The following is a 19,846-nucleotide window of genomic DNA, read 5'->3' on the forward strand; positions in this document are numbered from 1 at the left end:
GAGTGGGGCTGTTTGTCTCTACGTGTCCTGCGATTGGCTGGCAACCAGTTCAGAGCGCACCCCACCTCCTGCCCGTTGACAGCTGGGATAGGCTCCAGCACTCCCGCTACCCTTGTGAGGATAAGCGGCTAAGAAAAAGGATGGATGGATGGATGGATGGATGGATGGATGGATGGATGGATGGATGGATGATGGATGGATGGATGGATGGACTGAATTCAAGACAAAGACAAGATAACATCAACTGATAAACTGTGGATGACTGGTCACCACATCCGCTTCACCGTTCTGAGAATCTGAGTTCAAATCCAGCCTCGAATGTGTGGACTTTGTATGTTCTCACGTACTTGTCCGCAATCCCAGTGGGCAAGCAAGTGGTATGCAAAATGAGTGAATAAACTGGCATGGAACTTATATTCTTTCTATGTTATTTAATTTACCTGAACCAAATTGTAGATGAACATACCAAACATGTCCCAGTAACGTGGAACCACTCTACCCATCATGGCAGTGACCTCATCTTGTGTCTCACTCTAGCAATATTCACCATGAATTCTGGATCTAACAAGAAATAGCTTCAATATTGTCAGTGACTAAGACACTACAGCAGTGGAAATGTGAAATTAGCCCTGACACGAGACATGTCTGCCGCCTTTCCCACCCAAATTTGACAGCTCCATTTAACACTGATTAGATTTGCAAGGACATGTAAACGCAGCCTCACAGTGTCTCAGGCACCCGCGCTCCATGAGTATCTTCTGAATCCTATCGATGGCCTAATTTTATGCAAATGGCTTAATATGAAGATAGGACTATTGCGATGTGCGGCGCTCTCGCGGTTCATAAGCCTTGTGTTTCCAGGACGATAGCTGTAACAATTTAGGGGTCATTAAACGACGGCCTCCCTGACACGGCGCCCACTCCCAACCACCACCGCCCGCCCCGCGTCGGCCATTAAAACGACTCACACCCACACCGTGATGCGTGCTGCAAATGCCTTTTAGCACCAGCTCCCAGGTTCTTACACATCACAGTGTCACAGAATAGAAAATTACACTCTCCTCCCACAGAGAAAATTGCTTTGGAATTGCTTGGTTATAAAGATGCGCCTTAAAGAGAGACGGGTCCTTACAATGAAAAGAAGACACACACGTGCACACACACACACAATTACTAAGGCACTCAAAGGACAATTCTTCAAGTTAATCAAAGGATTTAGCAATTATCGATGTCATTTATGTTGTGAATTTGTTGTTTCTGTGCATAAGATGTTCGACAAGGTCTTCTATTTGACTATTTCCTTACTATTGTTCTGTACGCACATTGATATATATGGTCCATGTGAATAATCATCAGATTTAACGATCTTCACTGACATTGACATCATTTGCTAATCTGTGAATACTGAGAGGTTCCCTTTTGCCCCTCCTGTAGCTTAATAAGCGCAGGATAGCCCCGAGGATGAGAGCTTCAGAGGTGCCAAACTCCCAGCCAGGCAGGATCAAATTCAACGTTTTGAATGCCGTTTCCATGAAAGAAAAGCATAACTGATAAAGGATATTGAAATGGTTTAGCCACAGCAACAATGGAAATAAAGCGATGAGATTTATAAACCAGAGACAGACGACAGTTGCACTCACAATTACATGTATAGCGGTAGTTTAGAGTCTCCGATTGATGCATGTCTTTGGGGTGTAATAATAATAATAATAATTATTATCAAATAATGAGAAATAATAAGAACCTCTCAAATCAAAATGGGTTTGAAAATTCAAATGAAGTAAGGTCAATGAAGAGAAACATGTCTTAGTGTAACATAACATAGTTCTACAGCCTTGCCAAATCCTACCACAATAGTGAACACCTCCCTGTGAGTGTCTTTCAAAACTGTGCATTGTTTTTGTTGTGAGAGCAGAATTCAAGACACAAAAAGAGAAATAAAAACAAGCAGATGTGGCACCACGACTGGGCCACGATTGGAGGGATAAAGAGTGGAAGGAAAAGGGAGAAAGTATCAAAAGGGGAACATTGCAAAGATATTTGGAAGTTAGCCAGTCGGACAACACCAGACCTTGAAGCCATCAAGGATATACTGTAGGTATATACAGTGAAGAAAATAAGTATTTGAACACCCTGCTATATTGCAAGATCTCCCACTTAGAAATCACAGAGGGGTCTGAAATTTTCATGTAGGTGCATGTCCACTGTGAGAGAGATAAATCTAAAAAGAAAAATCCAGAAATCACAATGTATGATTTTTTAACGATTTATTTGTGTGATACAGCTGCAAATAAGTATTTGAACACCTGAGAAAACCAATGTTAATATTTGGTACAGTAGCCTTTGTTTGCACTTGCAGAGGTCAAACATTTCCCTTAGTTGTTCACCAGGTTTGCACACACGGATGGAGGGATTTTGGCCCACTCCTCCACACAGATCTTCTCTAGATCAGACAGGTTTCTGGGCTGTCACTGAGAAACACAGAGTTTCAGCTCCCTCCAAAGATTTTCTACTGGGTTTAGGTCTGGAGACTGGCTAGGCCACACCAGAACCTTGATATGCTTCTTGCAGAGCCACTCCTTGGTTTTCCTGGCTGTGTGCTTTGGGTCATTGTCATGTTGAAACACCCAGCCACGACCCATCTTCAATGCTCTGACTGAAGAAAAGAGGTTGTTCCCAAAAATCTCACAATACATGGCCGCGGTCATCCTCTCCTTAATACAGTGCAGTCATCCTGTCCCATGTTCAGAAAAACACCCCGAAAGAATGACGCTACCAGCTCCATGCTTCACAATAGGGATGGTGTTCTTGGGATGGAACTCGTCATTCGTCTTCCTCCAAACAGTTAGTGGAGTTATGACAAAAAAGTTCCATTGTGGTCTCATCTGACGACAAAACTTTCTCCCATGACTCCTCTGTATCATCCAAATGGTCATTGGCAAACTTAAGACGCGCCTTGACATGTGCTGCTTTAAGCAGGGGAACCTTCCGTGCCATGCATGATTTCAAACCATGAAGTCTTAGTGTATTACCAACAGTCACCTTGGAAACGGTGGTCCCAGCTCTTTTCAGGTCATTGACCAAGTCCTGTCGCATAGTCCTGGGATGATTGCTCACCTTTCTAAGTTCACTGAGACCCCACGAGGTGATATCTTGCATGGCGGTCCACTCTGATTGAGATTGACCGTCATGTTTAGCTTAATCCATTTTCTAGTGATTGCTCCAACTGTGGACCTTTTTTCACCAAGCTGCTTGGCAATTTCTCCGTAGCTCTTTCCAGGCGTGTGGAGTTCTACAATTTTGTTTCTGCTGTCTTTGGACCGCTCTTTGGTCTTGGCCATGTTACAAGTTTGAGTCTTACTGATTGTATAGGGTGGACAGGTGTCTTGATGCAGCTAACGACATCACACAGGTGCATCTGATTCAGGATAATACATTGAGTGGAGGTGCACTTTTAAAGGCGGACTAACAGGTCTTTGAGGGTCAGAATTCTAGCTGATAGACAGGTGTTCAAAAACGTATTTGCAGCTGTATCACACAAATAAATCATTTAAAAAAAATCATACATTGTGATTTCTGGATTTTCCTTTTTAGATTATCTGTCTCACAGTGGACATGCACCTATGATGAAAATTTCAGACCCCTCCATGATATCTAAGTGGGAGAACTTGCAATATAGCAGGATGTTCAAATACTTATTTTCTTCACTGTATAACTGGTTTGGTATTTGTGACACCAAACTGACTAGTTTCTTTGCGTTGGACTTGGTCGCATTCTTAGTGCACTTGGCTTGAAGTGAATCATCCCTGTTCAAGGGCAAGAACTAAGGCCTGTTGTGTTTCTGGTCCTCTTGTGCAAAATGTACAGCACATCGATCATGTGGAGTCTTACCGCTATAAAAGGGCACATGCAGCTCCACACATCCGTCCCCAGTCGTGTCATTAGATCATAGGCAGTTTCAACTTTGGGGGTGTAGCTCAACAGATCTCTCAGAGCAATTTGGAGTAGTGGAGGGGGTGTCTCTTCGATCCTGGCCTGCAAGTCTGAGGGTCCCCAGCGGGAGGCAACCCAGCGCCGCCATCTATATTGGATTTAGGCCTTTCCCATCGACAGGCCGCACGCCCCACAGAGAAGAAGGCTCGGCTGCAGTGGCTAAAAACAATGTGTTGTTATGGTACACACACAAGTACACACACAGTCAATCTGGAAGGCGCACTCCCTCACAGCAAGGAAGTTCTAACGACATATTTTGTGTCCCAGCGGGATTGCACCTAGGTCAAGGTATATAGGCTACATGTTTTTGGAGGGGATCATTTAAGCCTATCAAGGAGTCCACACACAGAAAATATGCAGTATAGGCCCAATGTGTAAAATACATTTTTGATCACATCAAAGCGTGAAGGAAAAAAAAGAGCATTTACATAAAACTCAGACAAGGTCAGGCTCTTAATTTAGTCTAATCAACTGTCATTTGCATGGTGCCATTCGCTCAAGGTATTGCCGCTAAGTGAATAAAAGGACTTCTTCACATTCGTGGGGGGTACGCAGGGGTGGGAGGGGTGCACTCTGGTTTTGATAAGATGGCAACAAAACTGATTTGCATATGCTACTTTGATTATCTCATTACTCAGATGATTCTCACCGAGTTTTTTTTTTTTTTTTAACACCGCCGCAATTGAATTAAAATGAAGGCACGCAATCAATAAAAGGGCAGCGCAACTGTGAAAACAAACAGCGCCTCTTGGTTTGAATGGTCAACTGCCCGTGACGATGATGACGATGATGACTTCTTCTCCCTCTCTTTCTCTTTCAGATAACCTTTTAACCCACCATGAATCCACATAGATGACTTATGAGTCCCCCACCTCCCGCCCCCTGGTCGATAATGGCACTTGCATCTTTCCTATAATTCAGCCCATCTGTAGAATGAGGAGGTCATGCGTGAAGATGCCGTCATTTTGCACTAGTGGGCCACATTGAGCTTTAATGGTGTCACTTTGGCCCTGCACAAGTCATTGCTGCATGTTTGATTTCTTTCTTTCATTTCTCTTTAAAACATCTGCATGTCCACCTTGTTGCTCGAAAACTGAAATATTTCCATCGTGAGACAAATAAAAGCTCATTGTCTTCTACTTTTGGCAGAAGTTACTTTATTGTAGCTTGTGATGGGGTTCAAATCTCGGGGGAACACTCCAAAAATATACAAAATAATTAAACAGAATGTAAAGAATTAAATAATTTTTGCAACATGATTTATTATTGCAACCCAATTAATTGTGCTGCTCCCTCTGGTGTGCCGGTCTTGGACATCAGGAAGCAGTATTATATAAAACAGCCACACACACACTATTCAATAAGTTGCTGTAATATAATCAATATGTTAGCGAGAATAAATAATATATGCCTGTGTGTATTGTTATATTGTGTTTACATGTGTTGCTCTATCATTTGTGTTCATCACTGGCAATTTCCATCATGTTAGGATTATTCTAGCGAAAGCTGTTTATATTTGTGGTTTTAAAACAACATGTGATTATCTTGATTTTATGTTTAGTTTGACAGTAAATTTCAACAGGGAGTAGCAGTAGTATTATACAGGTTGAAGCCTCTTTTTGATAGCTTTTCATGATTTGCCAAACTTACTTTTTGTGACGTTAGATTTGCTGCCACCATATCGAGCATGCATATTTCAATATTGTGCTTGAAAGTCAAAGCAAAACAATCAGCCAAACAGCCACTCGTATTTCAAGGCACTAATGTAATCTAATTCCATGTACCACAATCTTTCATTCAGCACAGAAGCGATGTTGCTTAGAACTTCCTGCAAGAGATGAAATCCACAAAGTATCAGCCGAGAAGATAAGTTTGCATCCGCCATTGGTTACTTGCAGGTGTGACAGCTTGTACTTTTATCATATTGTTTAACACAAAGCAATTGAAAGCACAACACCGGCTGTTTCCATCGTCTGTCGTTACCAATACTGTTATGATCACAGTTTGTTCTGAGTAGAGCCAGAGGTGGTAAGGTATATTCTATTAGTTAACAATGTTTACTTTACCAGAGAGGAGGGGTTGAGTACTGACTGTGCTGGCCTTTTTTTTTTTTTAAATGCATGATGTACTGAACCCACAATGAGTAAACTACAATATAAGGTATTGTCCAAAAGTGACTCCATGCAGATTCCGACTAAAATAGAATAACATTAATTGATAAGAAAATATGAAGATTTTTAAAAATCACCAAACTAAAACCGACTTGCGCCAAACATTTTGGATTTTTATTGTTCAGGTTTGGGGACCTGCGCAAGTTTTTGATCCATTGGGAGGGGAAAAGTGCGAAGTGACAAATTTTTAATTTGAAACGTATGACCCAAAATAATTAGAGGGCTGCAGTCCCACATGACCTTCCGTCATTAATATCCGCTTCCTTGTCCCTCCAAATAGATAGCTACCCTCCTGTTGACACATTATGTCATTCCTTATTTTCCTTACATAAGGGACAAATTATCGAGTCAGTTGAATGAAATTAGAGCCCTTTGTTTCCGATCAGAGCGCATTAGGGCTGAAAATTGCACATGATGGCTGCGTGCCTTTGTTGTCTCGCTCAGCGCCTGCATGTCGCTCTCGACTCGGTGCTAACAAAGTCATTAAATTGACTCCCTCTCGCACTCATTATGCGGCCTGTTAATAACCGCTAATTAACTTTGCCAACGCGCGCCTCCGAAGGCCTCCCTCATCCCCTCCTCAAGACACTCACACCTTCCTCTCCTCGGCTTCCTGCGTTGGCAGCCACAGCAAAGAGGCAAGTGTCCAATGATGTCATGAACAGAGGATGGGGTGGCCTGAATGGCTGATATGACGTCATCAGGCATCATTCAATTGGTCCAATTTGGAACAGTCACGTCCACATTTTCTTTGGCCTTATATTAATATTAATAAGAATAATAATGTATGGAGATGTTTATTTCCTCATTTATAGCTAAAATTCTTTAAATATAACAATTATATATTGTAGACAATAAATTGTAAATTTAATACTGTCCACTTTTGACCAGTTGAATACATGAAAATTACATTTTAAACTTCCATGTTATCTACTGGCTTGAGTCAGCAATGAAGTATATAATACTTTTCTAATTGTTTGTATACTGATACGAATTATAATTATTATTCTGGCAGCACGGGTGGGCTCAGCTGGAAAGCGTTGGCCTCACAGTTCTGGGGTCCTGGGTTCAATACCGGACCCGCCTGTGTGACGTTTGCATGTTCTCCCCTTGCCTGCGTGGGGTTTCTCCGTGCGCTCCCAGATCCCAAAAACATGCAACAGGGTGTACCCCACCTCCTGTCCATTGACAGGTGGGATAGGATCCAGCATTCCCTCGACCCTCGTGAGGATAAGCGGCAAAGAAAATGGATGAATATTATTCTCAATTGTTTGTACTGTATTGTGAGTTTTCCGGGAAGTTACTTTCTTCCAGCTTCTGATTGGTTTAAAGAGACTTGCATGGGTTTTCGATTGAAATGTTACTTTGGCATGTAGTTCACAGCCTCCAAACGTACCTTATTATATTCTAATCTTTTTTTTTTTTTTGTGTGTGGGGGAGCCACAGACTTTTTTTTCCAGATAAAATAAATGTATAGGATTATTCAAGCAAGGGGGGCCACTCCTAAGGGACCCGTAGAGCACAATAAGAAATTTGCAGGACTGTTCTCAAGAGAGCTCTCAGGATGGGATATTGTGATTTCCTAGGAAGTGATCATTTCAAAAAGCAAACACTAGCAGAGATTCTAGAAAATAAAGTGTTGCATGTTTCCTACCTTATTTTAAAATCATTTTTTGGTAATTACTATGAGAACTCATTAGTTGTCTTCATATAGATGAGTCATTTTTGGGCGATTATGTTATTTCAAAAGTCTGTGTCGAAGTGGTAGCCCTCGTCAGCAATGCAGACCCATCCAGGAGATGGCGCCAGTTGAAGGGCAAACAGTTGATCGCCTGTAGTCACGCCAAAGAGTTCCACATGTATGCAAGTTACAATATTAGGTACAGGCCAGATTTGTCTGGAAATAAACAATATAATGACAGTAAAAAGTAAAGCGAAATAAAGAACAAAATTAAAAACGCCTCTCAGCAAGATGCAGCGCAGTAAAAAAACCCATTTATATTGTATCCATACTGGAGATGAACACGTTTTTTGTCATTGCCAATTAGAAGTGTATTTTTCTCTTTGGGAATGTATTTCATAAATGTTGTGCGTTCCAGTATATTTGCTGAAGCGACGTCCAGGCGTCTCCTCTCCACCTGCATGCCAACGAGACGGAAAATGTGAAATGTGAAAATTGCAGGCGGGCGGGCAGGCTATTCCTTTCCCCTCTAATGTATGCGCGTAATTAGTGCATTTAAACAAAGCGCGGATGTCCTGCTGCTCGAAATGGCGGCTGACATCTCTTTTTCCACAGGGTTAATAACAGTGCGCGGATAAATGAATCAAATTGTGGACTGCAAATTACAGAGCGACTCTAAATACCCGTCTGCATAACGCACGTCTGCTCGTGAGCGCCAAGAACATTTTATGGGCCTATTGTTATGTCGTTCATCGCATTGATTCGCCTGCAAATAAACAAGCTCGGAAGTTTAAAAGTTGCGGATTATTTCCATTGTGCCACCAGAGGTGACGTGCGCACGCGAAGGCCTGTTCCGGGAAATTAAGATGACATGCATCCTCATTCCAATTTTGTCTCCTAACAAATTGGAAGAGGCCGCAGAACGGGGTTGTTTGTTTAAATGCCACGTTGTATCAGAGTCCGAACCTTAACTAATCTGAGCAATCATACATACACACACACACACAAAAGATAAAAATATGACCTGACATGAAGGGAAGATTGGGAATTATGAGCAATTTTCTGGACATTGTCCCTTCTTTCTTCAGATGCGGAGCTATAGACAGATCGAAGGGGAAGAAGAGAGAAAGAAAAGGGGGCATCGTAAATTGCAGCTTGCTCAAGTTTTGGGATTGAATTCTGAAAATGATCCTTTTAACAGTGATGGGCTCTGAAGCGAGGATCGGGGTCACACGCCATTCACAGCGGGCTAAATAGACTTTCATTTAAAATTACATTCTCCATCCAAAGTCTCCCCCCCCCCTCCCCCCCCATCCCCCGACCATGGTGAAGTCCCCGCGTGCAATCCCGACTTCCCTTGCGGCAGCTCATCACCTTTACTTTATAATAATTCCGCCCTCCCACCACCACCCCTCCATCTTCTCCAGCAGAGACCATGCAGAGTGACAGCCAGGCTGCACGCACGACCTTTTGCACAACTGACCTAAACTGTATGATTCCAATAATGATAATGAAAAAAAATAAAAAACGTCACGCAATAATTACGTCCAATTGCATCTTTATCCGGGTCTCGAGTATGAAAGAATACAGCAAAAAAAAAAAGAAAAAACTGGGAAATTAGAAATATATGATTCACATTTGAAGTTATTTACATTTATACAAAAACACTTTTTAAAGTCGTGCTATATACTCTGCTTTTTTATGTGAAAACCTTTCATTACATTTCTTTTTATTAATGGTCATGTTAAATTGATATTTTGGGCAGGCAGTTGTGCAATTGTCTAACTTGTTGGGCCCACAATCAAGAGAGGTCCTCGATCCAGATCAGCACCTTCTATTAAAAAAAAATCATATCACCATTAACTAAAACTATAAATAAATACTAGCAAATCAAATTACAAGATTAATAAAATACTTTAAAAATATCTATTATTTTCAAAAGTGTACATCCATTATTATTATTATAGTTGCTGATTATTTAAGAGCAGTTGTATTCGTTCTGCAGTTGAGTATGAAAATCTTTGTTTTTTTTCAGTTGGTGATGCAGACAAAAAAAGTAAGGAGCAAGAGTTATTTTCACATAAAATTATAAATTAGTACAACTCACGGTTGAGTTGGTGTGGGGTGGGGGGGTTCGAAATTCATCACCCAATTTTATCGAAATGTGTTGCCAAGAATGTTTCAGTCCACAATTTCCCAAAAACCTAATTTACTTTTTTTTTTCACAGTGCAATACTCAATTAAAAGCTTTTTTATTTCGAAATGAGAACATGTGCTCGAGGAGTTTCTACTGCGATGTTGAAGTTTTCCTTTTTTTTTTTTTTTTAGTGGGTCTCCGTTCATCAAAGTGGTCAAAACATTATTCACTGAATTATACAGAACAATAACAAACAAAATTGGAAATAGAAGGAAAGATTCAATCCGTGTGGTGCAAAGGAGTCCATGTCTGGGTTTGTCGCCCTCCCCTCAAATTAACCTTAATGTAAAATATATAAAGCGGCTCGTCAGAGTCTCCCTCGACACACGCGCACTAAGTCTGCCGACCAATCAGGAGGCGCCTCCGCCGAGTCAGCACGTGCGCGTTCGTGAGAGTGTCAGCGTGCGCGTGCGTGTGTGACGGAGAGTGTGTGTGTGTGTGTGTGTGTGTGTGTGGTGTGTGTGTGTGTGTGTTGTGTGTGTGTGTGTGTGTGTGTGTGTGTGTGTGTGTGTGTGTGTGTGTGTGTGTGTGTGTGTGTGAGGAGGAGAGCAGCGAGGTGCGAGGCGAGCCCCCGTCTTGTCCACGGCAGACGACGCAGCAAGTGGCCGGAGAAGAGTCGACATGAGCGGCCACTTCGACGAGGACGTCCGCGAGCGGGCCGAAAGGAAGGGCAGCAAGTCCCCCACCCTGCTCTCCTCCTACTGCATCGACAGCATTCTGGGCCGCCGGAGCCCGTGCAGGCTCCGGCTCACGAGCGCCCTGCCCAGCAGGGGCGAGCTTGACAAGGCGCCCGAGGGTGAGTCGGCGCAACTTGTCTCCAAGGACATATATTATATTATACATATATACAGTATAAGGTGGCAACTTTTGTTTTTGAGACGTTATGACTTACGCTGACTGAGACATCATAATTTGAAAATAATGTCCAACAGCTACACTGTTCGTGTAAATCATCTTTTAGAGGGGGAAAAAAATTCTCGCGTTTGTTCGAGGTAAAGACGGTTCAAATATATACAGCCTATACTTGTTCACCTCCTTAAAGGTGGCCAAGTCTTTACTGAGCAGCAATGTATTTATTTGATCAAAAAATAACAACAGAAATGAAGCAATTTTTCCACAATAGCGTTTAATTTAACAAGCACAAAATCATAAATGAGTTACCTTGATGTTTAAAAAAAGTCTTATTGTGTCTTTAGTGAGCTGCAGTGATGTTGTTTTATTTAAGATTGTAGCAAAATTGAATAATTGGACCATAAAAACATTAACATCTTTTTAACCTGTTAGTATTTTGATCTAATCATAAATTAGCTATATACATATATATATATACATGAATATGAAGCAAAAATTGTAGCTAAAAGTATTGGTGCTTTGCAAAATTAGGCTGGATAAAGTTGGCAAATAAATTATATTATAAGCTAAATTTCATTATCGCGCTGTGAGATGACAGTAGTGAACGTTCCATGATAAACTTTTGTCATTTAGATTTTTTTTAATCTATTATACTCAATTAAATTTACAGTCCTTTAAATTTGGTGTTTCGTACCACTCATAGAACCCAATTACACACGCGCAAAAATAAAAAATAATTAAAATAATAATAAATGAAACTAATAATAAAATAAAATAAAATAACGGGACCACGAACGGGGTGCGCAAACAGTATGCGGGCGTCGGGGTGGTGCCTTGCTCAAGGGCGCTGTGACAAGCACAGGCAGGCGGGAAACTAACACTTAATTGTAGTACATTTTAACACTGCAATTTATCAGATCAATACTTTCGGGTGTTTTCTTTATGTGGGAGCTTCGTGCTATAGATTCGGTTTTCGGAATGTAATGCGCTTTTCTGACCAGGGTCGACCAAAGAGCTTTCTCTGCGCGCGGACCTGCACCTGCCCCCGAAGCTCCGCCGCCTGTACGGCTCCGGTGGCAAATACCTCCAGGAGCAGGCAGACAACCTGCACGAACGCGAGCGGCTCCTCCTGGAAGGGGCCGCCGAGAGCCTCAAGATCATCCAGGCGCCGCAGGTGAGCATCAGCCGCAGCAAGTCGTACCGGGAGAACGCGGCCCTGAGTCGGCCCGAGAGCGACCGCAGCCCCGGGGAGGGCTCAGAGGACGGTGGCCCTGCGGCGGCGGCCCCGGTGGAACTCGGCGCGTTGAAGTTCGACGAGGACGCGGTGAAGACGGAGGACGACGCGGCTGCTAGTCCGTCTCCCAAAGACGAGGAGAGGGAGAGCTTGAACACCGGGGATGGGGACGTGAGGGACGGGGAGGACAGCGTGTGTCTGTCGGCGGGCAGTGACTCGGAGGAGGGGATGATGAAGCGCAAGCAGAGACGATACCGGACTACCTTCACCAGTTACCAGCTGGAGGAGCTGGAGAGGGCTTTCCAAAAGACGCACTACCCCGACGTCTTCACCAGGTAGCGTCCATCTTACTGTGACTATATTCTCATTTAATGCAAGTCTTGACTTTACACATATTCCACCCAAAAATAGGCGAACTCATTGAACCTTCAGAAATTTGTCCTGAAATGTTTCATTTTAAATAATGGTCATTTTTTATTCTATAATATAACCGTGCTATTTTGCTCTGTAATAATATATAGTCGCAGTTAAGATGATTAATATAAAATATGTAGCTGCAAGTAATGTTCTTACCATTATGTGCATCAATGCAAAAATACTGCATAGCTTGTGCGCTGCCTTTAAGTGAGCTCGTACAAGGAAGTTCTTCATACCTCGTTTGAAAAGGTGCATCGGTTGCACAAATGCCTTCCGTTATTTTGGAGAAGACGTCAGTTTAAGCACATTTGAATAATTTGCAAACCAATGCACCTGATTGCTGCCAAAGGAATTTAATGTAGGCACAAGTTCATATATCCTAAAATATGTATTATACATACATTTAACTTGTATTTGATTTTTAGATTTCATAGTCTCTTATCGTTTGAATTTTGGAATTTTATATATATATATATATATATATATATATATATATATTTGCGACATTTAAATTGGGATTACAGGATTCATATTTTCCCAGTGTACTTTGTGGGTCTAATTTGCGCGACATCTGAAGGGAGCTTCAATTGCTTTTGTGCGTTTGGATGTCATTATTCCAGCCATTATGTTGTTACAGTGACAGGGCTGGGGATGGATGGAGAGAGAGAGAGAGAAAAAATAATAATCTAACAATCACCAGGCCCATTTCCACCTATTGCAGACAGGGAAAATAGAACATGTGCATTGATGTCTTTTACTTCTAGCAAGTGGGATGAGAAGAAGAAAAATGAAAACGAATGGAGGCTATTTTTCCCCCGACGTGTATTGTTGACAAGACACAACAGGAGAGGACAAAACACAGTTCAAAACGATAATTTTTCTTTTTCTGTTTTTCTTCTTTCATTTTCAGGGAAGAGCTCGCCATGCGTTTGGATCTGACCGAAGCCCGAGTGCAAGTAGGGGTCTTTATCGCCAATGTTTGATGTCCTCTATAGCAACTGCCCCCCCCCCCCCCCCCATTTAGTCATTCGAGTCAAGACTCACATCAATTTGGGGTGGGGCGTGGGTCATTTCTATCTGTAAACCAACAACGTTTACTTTCTGTTTTTAATGCACAAATAGACATCCAGCATTTGCTTTTGCGAAACACATTATGATATCAAGAATATCGATTGAAATAGTACTGCGATATTAAAAACGCACGAAATAAATCAACCCACAGTTACATATTTCATGGTGAGCACCTGCACAATCAAACTAGATCCGAATAGATGAGGTTATTTAATAGTGTGTCTTGACCCAGATAATTGCACATTGTATCATAAATAAATCTGTTCCCAAAGCAGATCGAGTGGTAGAAATCTGTCTCAGTATGATGTATTCGCAACATATTACGATTTTTATTTGATGACGCCGATTTTGTCACTCGACAATGAGCGTCATCTCCCTTTTGAATGCATTTTATTAGACAGCTCTTGCGTCACTATTATTGTGTGTGTAAGTGGTCAGAAATGGCAGCTGTGTTTTTTTTGGTCAAATAGAAATATATTGAAAATTGGATGTCTATTCAGAACAGAAGTTATCTTTTTTTGACAAGTTGAAACCCACTGATATTGCTATACACCGATAAAAGGTTGTACTTCCGTTTAAATTGTAGTTAGAACATAATTAAAATGTGTTAAATGAACATAATACTTTCTGGAAGATGGGAATGTTACGTCCGTTTGCCACATTTTAATCATGTGCAATCGATGTACCGGACATGATCAAATCAAGTATTTTCCTTTAGCGCATGCATCATTATGGGGGGGGGGGGGGTGCAATTAGAGGCAGTCATTTATGACTGTAAACCGAGTTTAATGGGAGGTTGGGGGAGGGGGTGCGTGTTTGCGACAAGGGTCCCTTCCGGTTATTGGTGCTTTATCTCTCGCGCGATGGCTTTTTAGCGGCAATTAAGCGATTGATAAAACGCTCACTTAGCGCACGAGCAAACATATTGTCGGGACAAGCCGCTATTTGGATTCCCATCAGAAGGGAAAAGGGTGGTGGGCGGGGGGGGGGGGGGGATCTTGCGGTTTAATGCTATTTGATTTCCTATCCCGTGATTGCAGACTTGCATTGATCCCATGCTTTGCACTTGGGAGCGAGTGAGAGGCCATTAAAGGTGTTTGCTTGCAGCTCCTCCTCAGTCGCTTGTGCAAAAAAAAAAAAGCGTGGCGTGCACGTCCGACGCCACAGAGACAGTTCAAACACGGATGGGGGGGTCAATGGCCGACGGTGATCCAACAGATGTCTCTTTAGGGGCCTGTAGGTGAACAAATCACTTAGCGGGCGCCATCGGGAGGTGATAAAAACTCATAAATTCCCCAGTGGCTGTGTAATGCTAAACAGCCCTCTGGGAATTGTGCGCAGACTGTCCCCGTCGCTCAATCACTTTGCGCCTGTTGACATTTTTTTTTTTTTTTTGCTCTTAGTGCGTCAGCAGTGCAAACTGGCCAGCAGCGAGAGTGGGTGCGTGGGAAAGTTAAATACTCCCACTTGCTCTACATCGCTTTCAAGAATTTCATTTAAAGCGTATTAATTGCCATTGGAGCCGGTTCAGCGGCAATTTTGGTGGGGCCTTTAGTCAAACAGAGCTTTTAATTACCTCTGACGCCCCCAACCCCACCCCAGGCCGGCAACAAAAATCACGGATTAATTAGACAGAAAGTAGATTTAAGGGGTCTTGTTAGTTGGCACAGTTTACCTTGCACGTAATTACCGTAATGCTAGTCCTAAAACCTGAAAAGGACAACTGCGTAAAATATAAGCGGCAATTAAATACTGCTGTGATGTATGAAAAAATGTACCTGGAATACCTGCTTCTTTTAATGACATTCAATGTAAAATATGTTGAAAAAAATAGCACGTTTACAAGAAGATCATCTGTTTTAATTGGCACTGTAAAAAGTATTCATTTAAGGAAAGTGGTGTACTATTTACCTTCGTATTGAGAGGTGTTTATTAAATGAGGGGTAGTTCAAAAGTAATGAGCCCATTTACATTTTAAGTACTCATAATGGATCTTTTTATTATTTGAGAGTTTGTAGTTTAAACACTTGTTTGAATGCTGACTAAAAATATTTGGTTCAAGTCTGTCCTCTTCCTGTCAGCCATTTTGAAACTAAGTCACTGTTGGAGGCCCGTCAGAACCACAGAACTGGGATTGAAATCCTTGCTTTGGAAGGGGAACCACCACTAAACATTTTCTAAAGTTTGCAAAGGGTGAATGTGGAAGATGCAATAGGTTACGGTACTGCAAAAAAGTGGGGGTCCGGGATCAAAGATGATGGACAAGAGCTTGCTTGCTTGGAGCAAAATCTGGAACGAGTCAGTGCATCTTCAGGATCCTGGGAATCGAACATCTGCAATCATAGCGTTACCGTTGAGGACATCACCATAATCCACATTTTGCAGCATTTTCAGAACCTGTTTCTCCTTTGAAAGCAAGGAATTCAATCATAGCTGTTTCTGACATTCTAATTTCATTTCCACAACGGCAGAAACAAAATAAAGACGTTTAAATAAACCTTAAGACAAGTATTTACATTAAAAAACCCTAAATATTTCACTTACAAGTATCTAAAATAAAACTGGTTATATTCTTATTAGGGATAAAGCTTTTGTTGCACTTTTTTGGGACACAGAATCAGGCATTGAAAAAAAAAGTTTGCTTCTGTTGTATCTTATTTAATAGAGGATATAAAATCATGTCTGTTAAATTATTTGCCGTGTGCGTCCAGGTGTGGTTTCAGAACCGAAGGGCCAAGTGGAGGAAGCGCGAAAAGGCGGGTGTGCAGGGCCACGCGGCAGGCCTGCCCTTCCCCGGCCCTCTGGCGGCAGGCCACCCTCTCAGCCACTACCTGGAGGGAGGACCCTTCCCGCCCCACCCGCACCCCGCCCTCGAGTCGGCATGGACAGCCGCCGCTGCCGCCGCCTTCCCCGGCTTGGCCCCGCCGCACCACAATGGCTCCGCGCCACCACTCGCCACCCCACTCGGCTTGGGCACTTTTCTGGGCACAGCCGCCATGTTTCGCCACCCGGCTTTCATCGGACCCACTTTTGGCAGGTAAGCTTCACCTGTTCCATTTCTACTTTCCAGGCAGGTCACCCCTTAAACAGCAGTCTTTGCCAATAGCACTCCGACTAATGACTGACGCCTCCACACATTTGCTATTTATCTCGGGGCGTCTGATTAGAAATGCGTTTCAGTGCTAACTGTTCGCAGTGTGGCGTGTAATCACTGCCAAATGTCTTAATAAATTAACCAAATGTGTGATCTCGCAAAACAAGCTGTGAAGAGGGCTGACGCTGCAAACACCACATGTCACAATTAGCTCCTCATTTGCCACGAGGGACACCGAAAGCATTAATTAACAGGAAACTCTGCTGTCGCACTTTCATGTTATGATGGCAAAGGAGCTTCAGCTTGCTATGGAGATGAATTCAAAGCAATTTTCTCCGCAAATGCAGGCTCTTCTCCAGTATGGCTCCTCTGACCAGTGCTTCCACCGCTGCGGCGCTCCTGCGCCAGCCCGCCCCCCCTGTTGACGGCTCCCACGCGGGCCCCATCCTGGCGGACCCGACCTCTTCTTCCAGCCCCTCATCCTCAGCTGCAGCGGACCGCCGGGCCTCAAGTATCGCCGCCCTGCGCCTCAAGGCCAAGGAACATTCAGCCCAGCTCACCCAGATCAACATCCTGCCCCCCGGCGCGACCGGGAAGGAGGTGTGCTGAACAATTCAAGGCCCCACGCCCCCACACTCCCGTTCTACCATACCTGCCTACAACGATCCTCCCATAAAAGAGAAAAGCCACATGAAACGTTGGAGCCCTTTTACCTCCCAACAAAGTAGCACGACCAAAATCATACAAACACTGACTAAAAACAGATGAGACTGAGCATGGGTGACACATTTTCACACTCTGGCCACAACAATCTAATGAGATCCAAAACCACAAGTGTATCAGAAAAAAATAATCCTTACAAAGATGTACAGTGTCACAAATGTGATAATTTAATATTGTTTGTAAAAAATACCCTACTAATAGTTCGGCTACCAATCAGGTACACGGTGAAAATGGAGACCTGACATTTGCGGTAGTTTTCCAAGCCCATGCACATTGTTGCATTTGTAAAATACTAGCCATCCATCCATTTTATGGGCCGCTTATCCTCACAAGGGTCACAGGAGTGCCGTAGGTACTGAACTGGTTGCCATATAATCGCAGGGCTTTTAGAAACAAGCAACCGTTTGCATTCACAGTCATAACTACGGGAAATTTAGGGCCTCCAGTTAATGTACGTTTTTGGGATGTGGGAGGAAATCGGAGTGCCCAGTCAAAACCCACGCAGGCACGGGGAGAACATGCACACTCCACAGAGGTGGGTCCGGGATTTGAACGCCAGTTCCCAGAACTGTGAGGCAGACGCTCCTCCATTATGCCCGTAAAATACTTATTAAAAGGAAAATAGATGCATAAAATTATTCACTCGATAATCTTTATAATTTTGTACTGTCTGGTCATACATATTGGTTTAACACAACACCACTGTAACATTACACTATACTTCGACACCAGGGAAATTACAACTTCAATAATAAACACATTACATGCATTCCTGACAGTATCAATAAAAATTAAGAATTTTCTTAACAAAGCCTATTTATAAACAGCTCTTGTGCTGGATTTAGATTGTGGAGATACCGTATTGTTCTGGTCAAGACTTTACTTCAACCAGGGGAGAGGAACCTCGGCGCCGTGGGCCATATACATGATTGAGCCTGGCATGCACTTTTTCAAACAATTCGTTCGCTAAGTGCCAACGCAGATTTTCATCAATTTAGCATGGCCCACAGAGGACTTAAGGTTCCCCACTATTGAGTTAAAGGGACAGTTTGCAGTTTCCAAACTGCTGGCAAATTTGAATATAGCATCATTCCCCTTGCCAGATCATGTCCCCCAGCAGTTATGCGGAAAAGAAACGCCCAGCTCACAAAACTTGGAAACAAGGTTAAAAAAACATCCAGTCAGGGACGGGTGTATCGAGCTCCCCTGACCACCTCAGAGTCCACCTCGGTCAGCCGTGAGTGTACAACCTTACTGTGCAAGCCAAGAGTATTGCCAAACACAAAATGATACCGCCGTGATGGTGTATTTGTGGGAATGTATAACCGATTACAAATATAAGAGGTGATCAAATTCCATGATGACCCAGTGAGAATGGAGACGTGAGTGTTTTGCAAGGCTTCCATGGCTTGTTCATTTGTAAAATAGTAATTAAAATTAACTTACAGGCATAAAATGGGCCCAGAACGTTAAGTTTTTCAACAGATAATTTTAATAATATTCTAGAGTCAGGTCATACGTTTTAACATATATGACTCTTCCAAAAAAAAGTACTGCACAGGCCCTGGTGAAAAATTGCAAATGATGTAAAAAATATACCTGTAGTAGATGAGATGTAACAAACATGAAGCATGAATTTCAAATGACATTACAAAGTTTAACACACACAAAGGGTTGCTGTGCTACTGTAATTACATGAACGAATGCATCGATGAGGGTTGGGCCAGCCCCACCTCCCTGGCGACCCGCCCCCACCCGCTCTCCAGCCACCCAACCAAAACCAAAGGAAAACAGTCCACAGATCTGACTTGAGCAGTCCTCCTTCTCCCGGCTGCTCACCTGTCCTCAGGTCACATACGCCGCCCAATCGGACCTCAGGACACGCGAGCCCAGCTGGGACGTCTCTGACTGTGTGACGGAAAGCTGTAAATATTGTGTAAAGAGGGACGACAAAATACTGTACAACAACCCTAATGATCCATTTTAAAAACAGACGCTTGTGTCTATTTCAGGAGGACATGTGTTTTGATAATTTGCACTCGGTGTAGTGTGTGATGAATGTTGCCCTGTGTAGAACTCCATTTGTGTTTTATGAATTATTAGAGTTTTTAGTTCACTATTTATGTTCAAACATCACCCCTAAGAAATGAGAAGTCTAATCTGAATAAATTACCTTTGTGAAATGAGTTTGTTTGGCATTCACAAGTGAGATGATGTGAAATATAGAACTATTAATAAAAAAAAAGTGTTATGAGGAGAGTATGCTTTTTGATTAAACATTTTCAGAGAGCTCTGTCGGGATTGTTTTTAAATTGGGGATAGATTTTTTTAAAAATTTATTTCTACAACATGATGGGGGATGGGAGGGGGAGTGACATATTTCAGTCGTGTCTCTCCTCTTGAAACGAGTTGA

At 42.7% G+C, this 19,846-nt stretch overlaps 1 protein-coding gene across 1 annotated transcript; it reads left to right on the top strand.

Annotated features, from left to right (window-relative positions):
* Nucleotides 1-10,532: 10,532 nt before the first annotated feature.
* arxa (aristaless related homeobox a) lies at nucleotides 10,533-19,598 on the top strand. Its single transcript, XM_061805257.1, has 5 exons — nucleotides 10,533-10,838; nucleotides 11,896-12,463; nucleotides 13,456-13,501; nucleotides 16,328-16,653; nucleotides 17,058-19,598. The coding sequence occupies exons 1-5, from the start codon at nucleotides 10,664-10,666 to the stop codon at nucleotides 17,317-17,319; spliced, it is 1,377 nt and encodes a 458-aa protein (XP_061661241.1). The 5' UTR covers nucleotides 10,533-10,663; the 3' UTR covers nucleotides 17,320-19,598.
* The last annotated feature ends 248 nt before the right edge of the window (nucleotides 19,599-19,846 follow it).

This window comes from Syngnathoides biaculeatus, chromosome 19 (assembly GCF_019802595.1).
Source record: "Syngnathoides biaculeatus isolate LvHL_M chromosome 19, ASM1980259v1, whole genome shotgun sequence".
Lineage (NCBI taxonomy): Eukaryota > Metazoa > Chordata > Actinopteri > Syngnathiformes > Syngnathidae > Syngnathoides > Syngnathoides biaculeatus.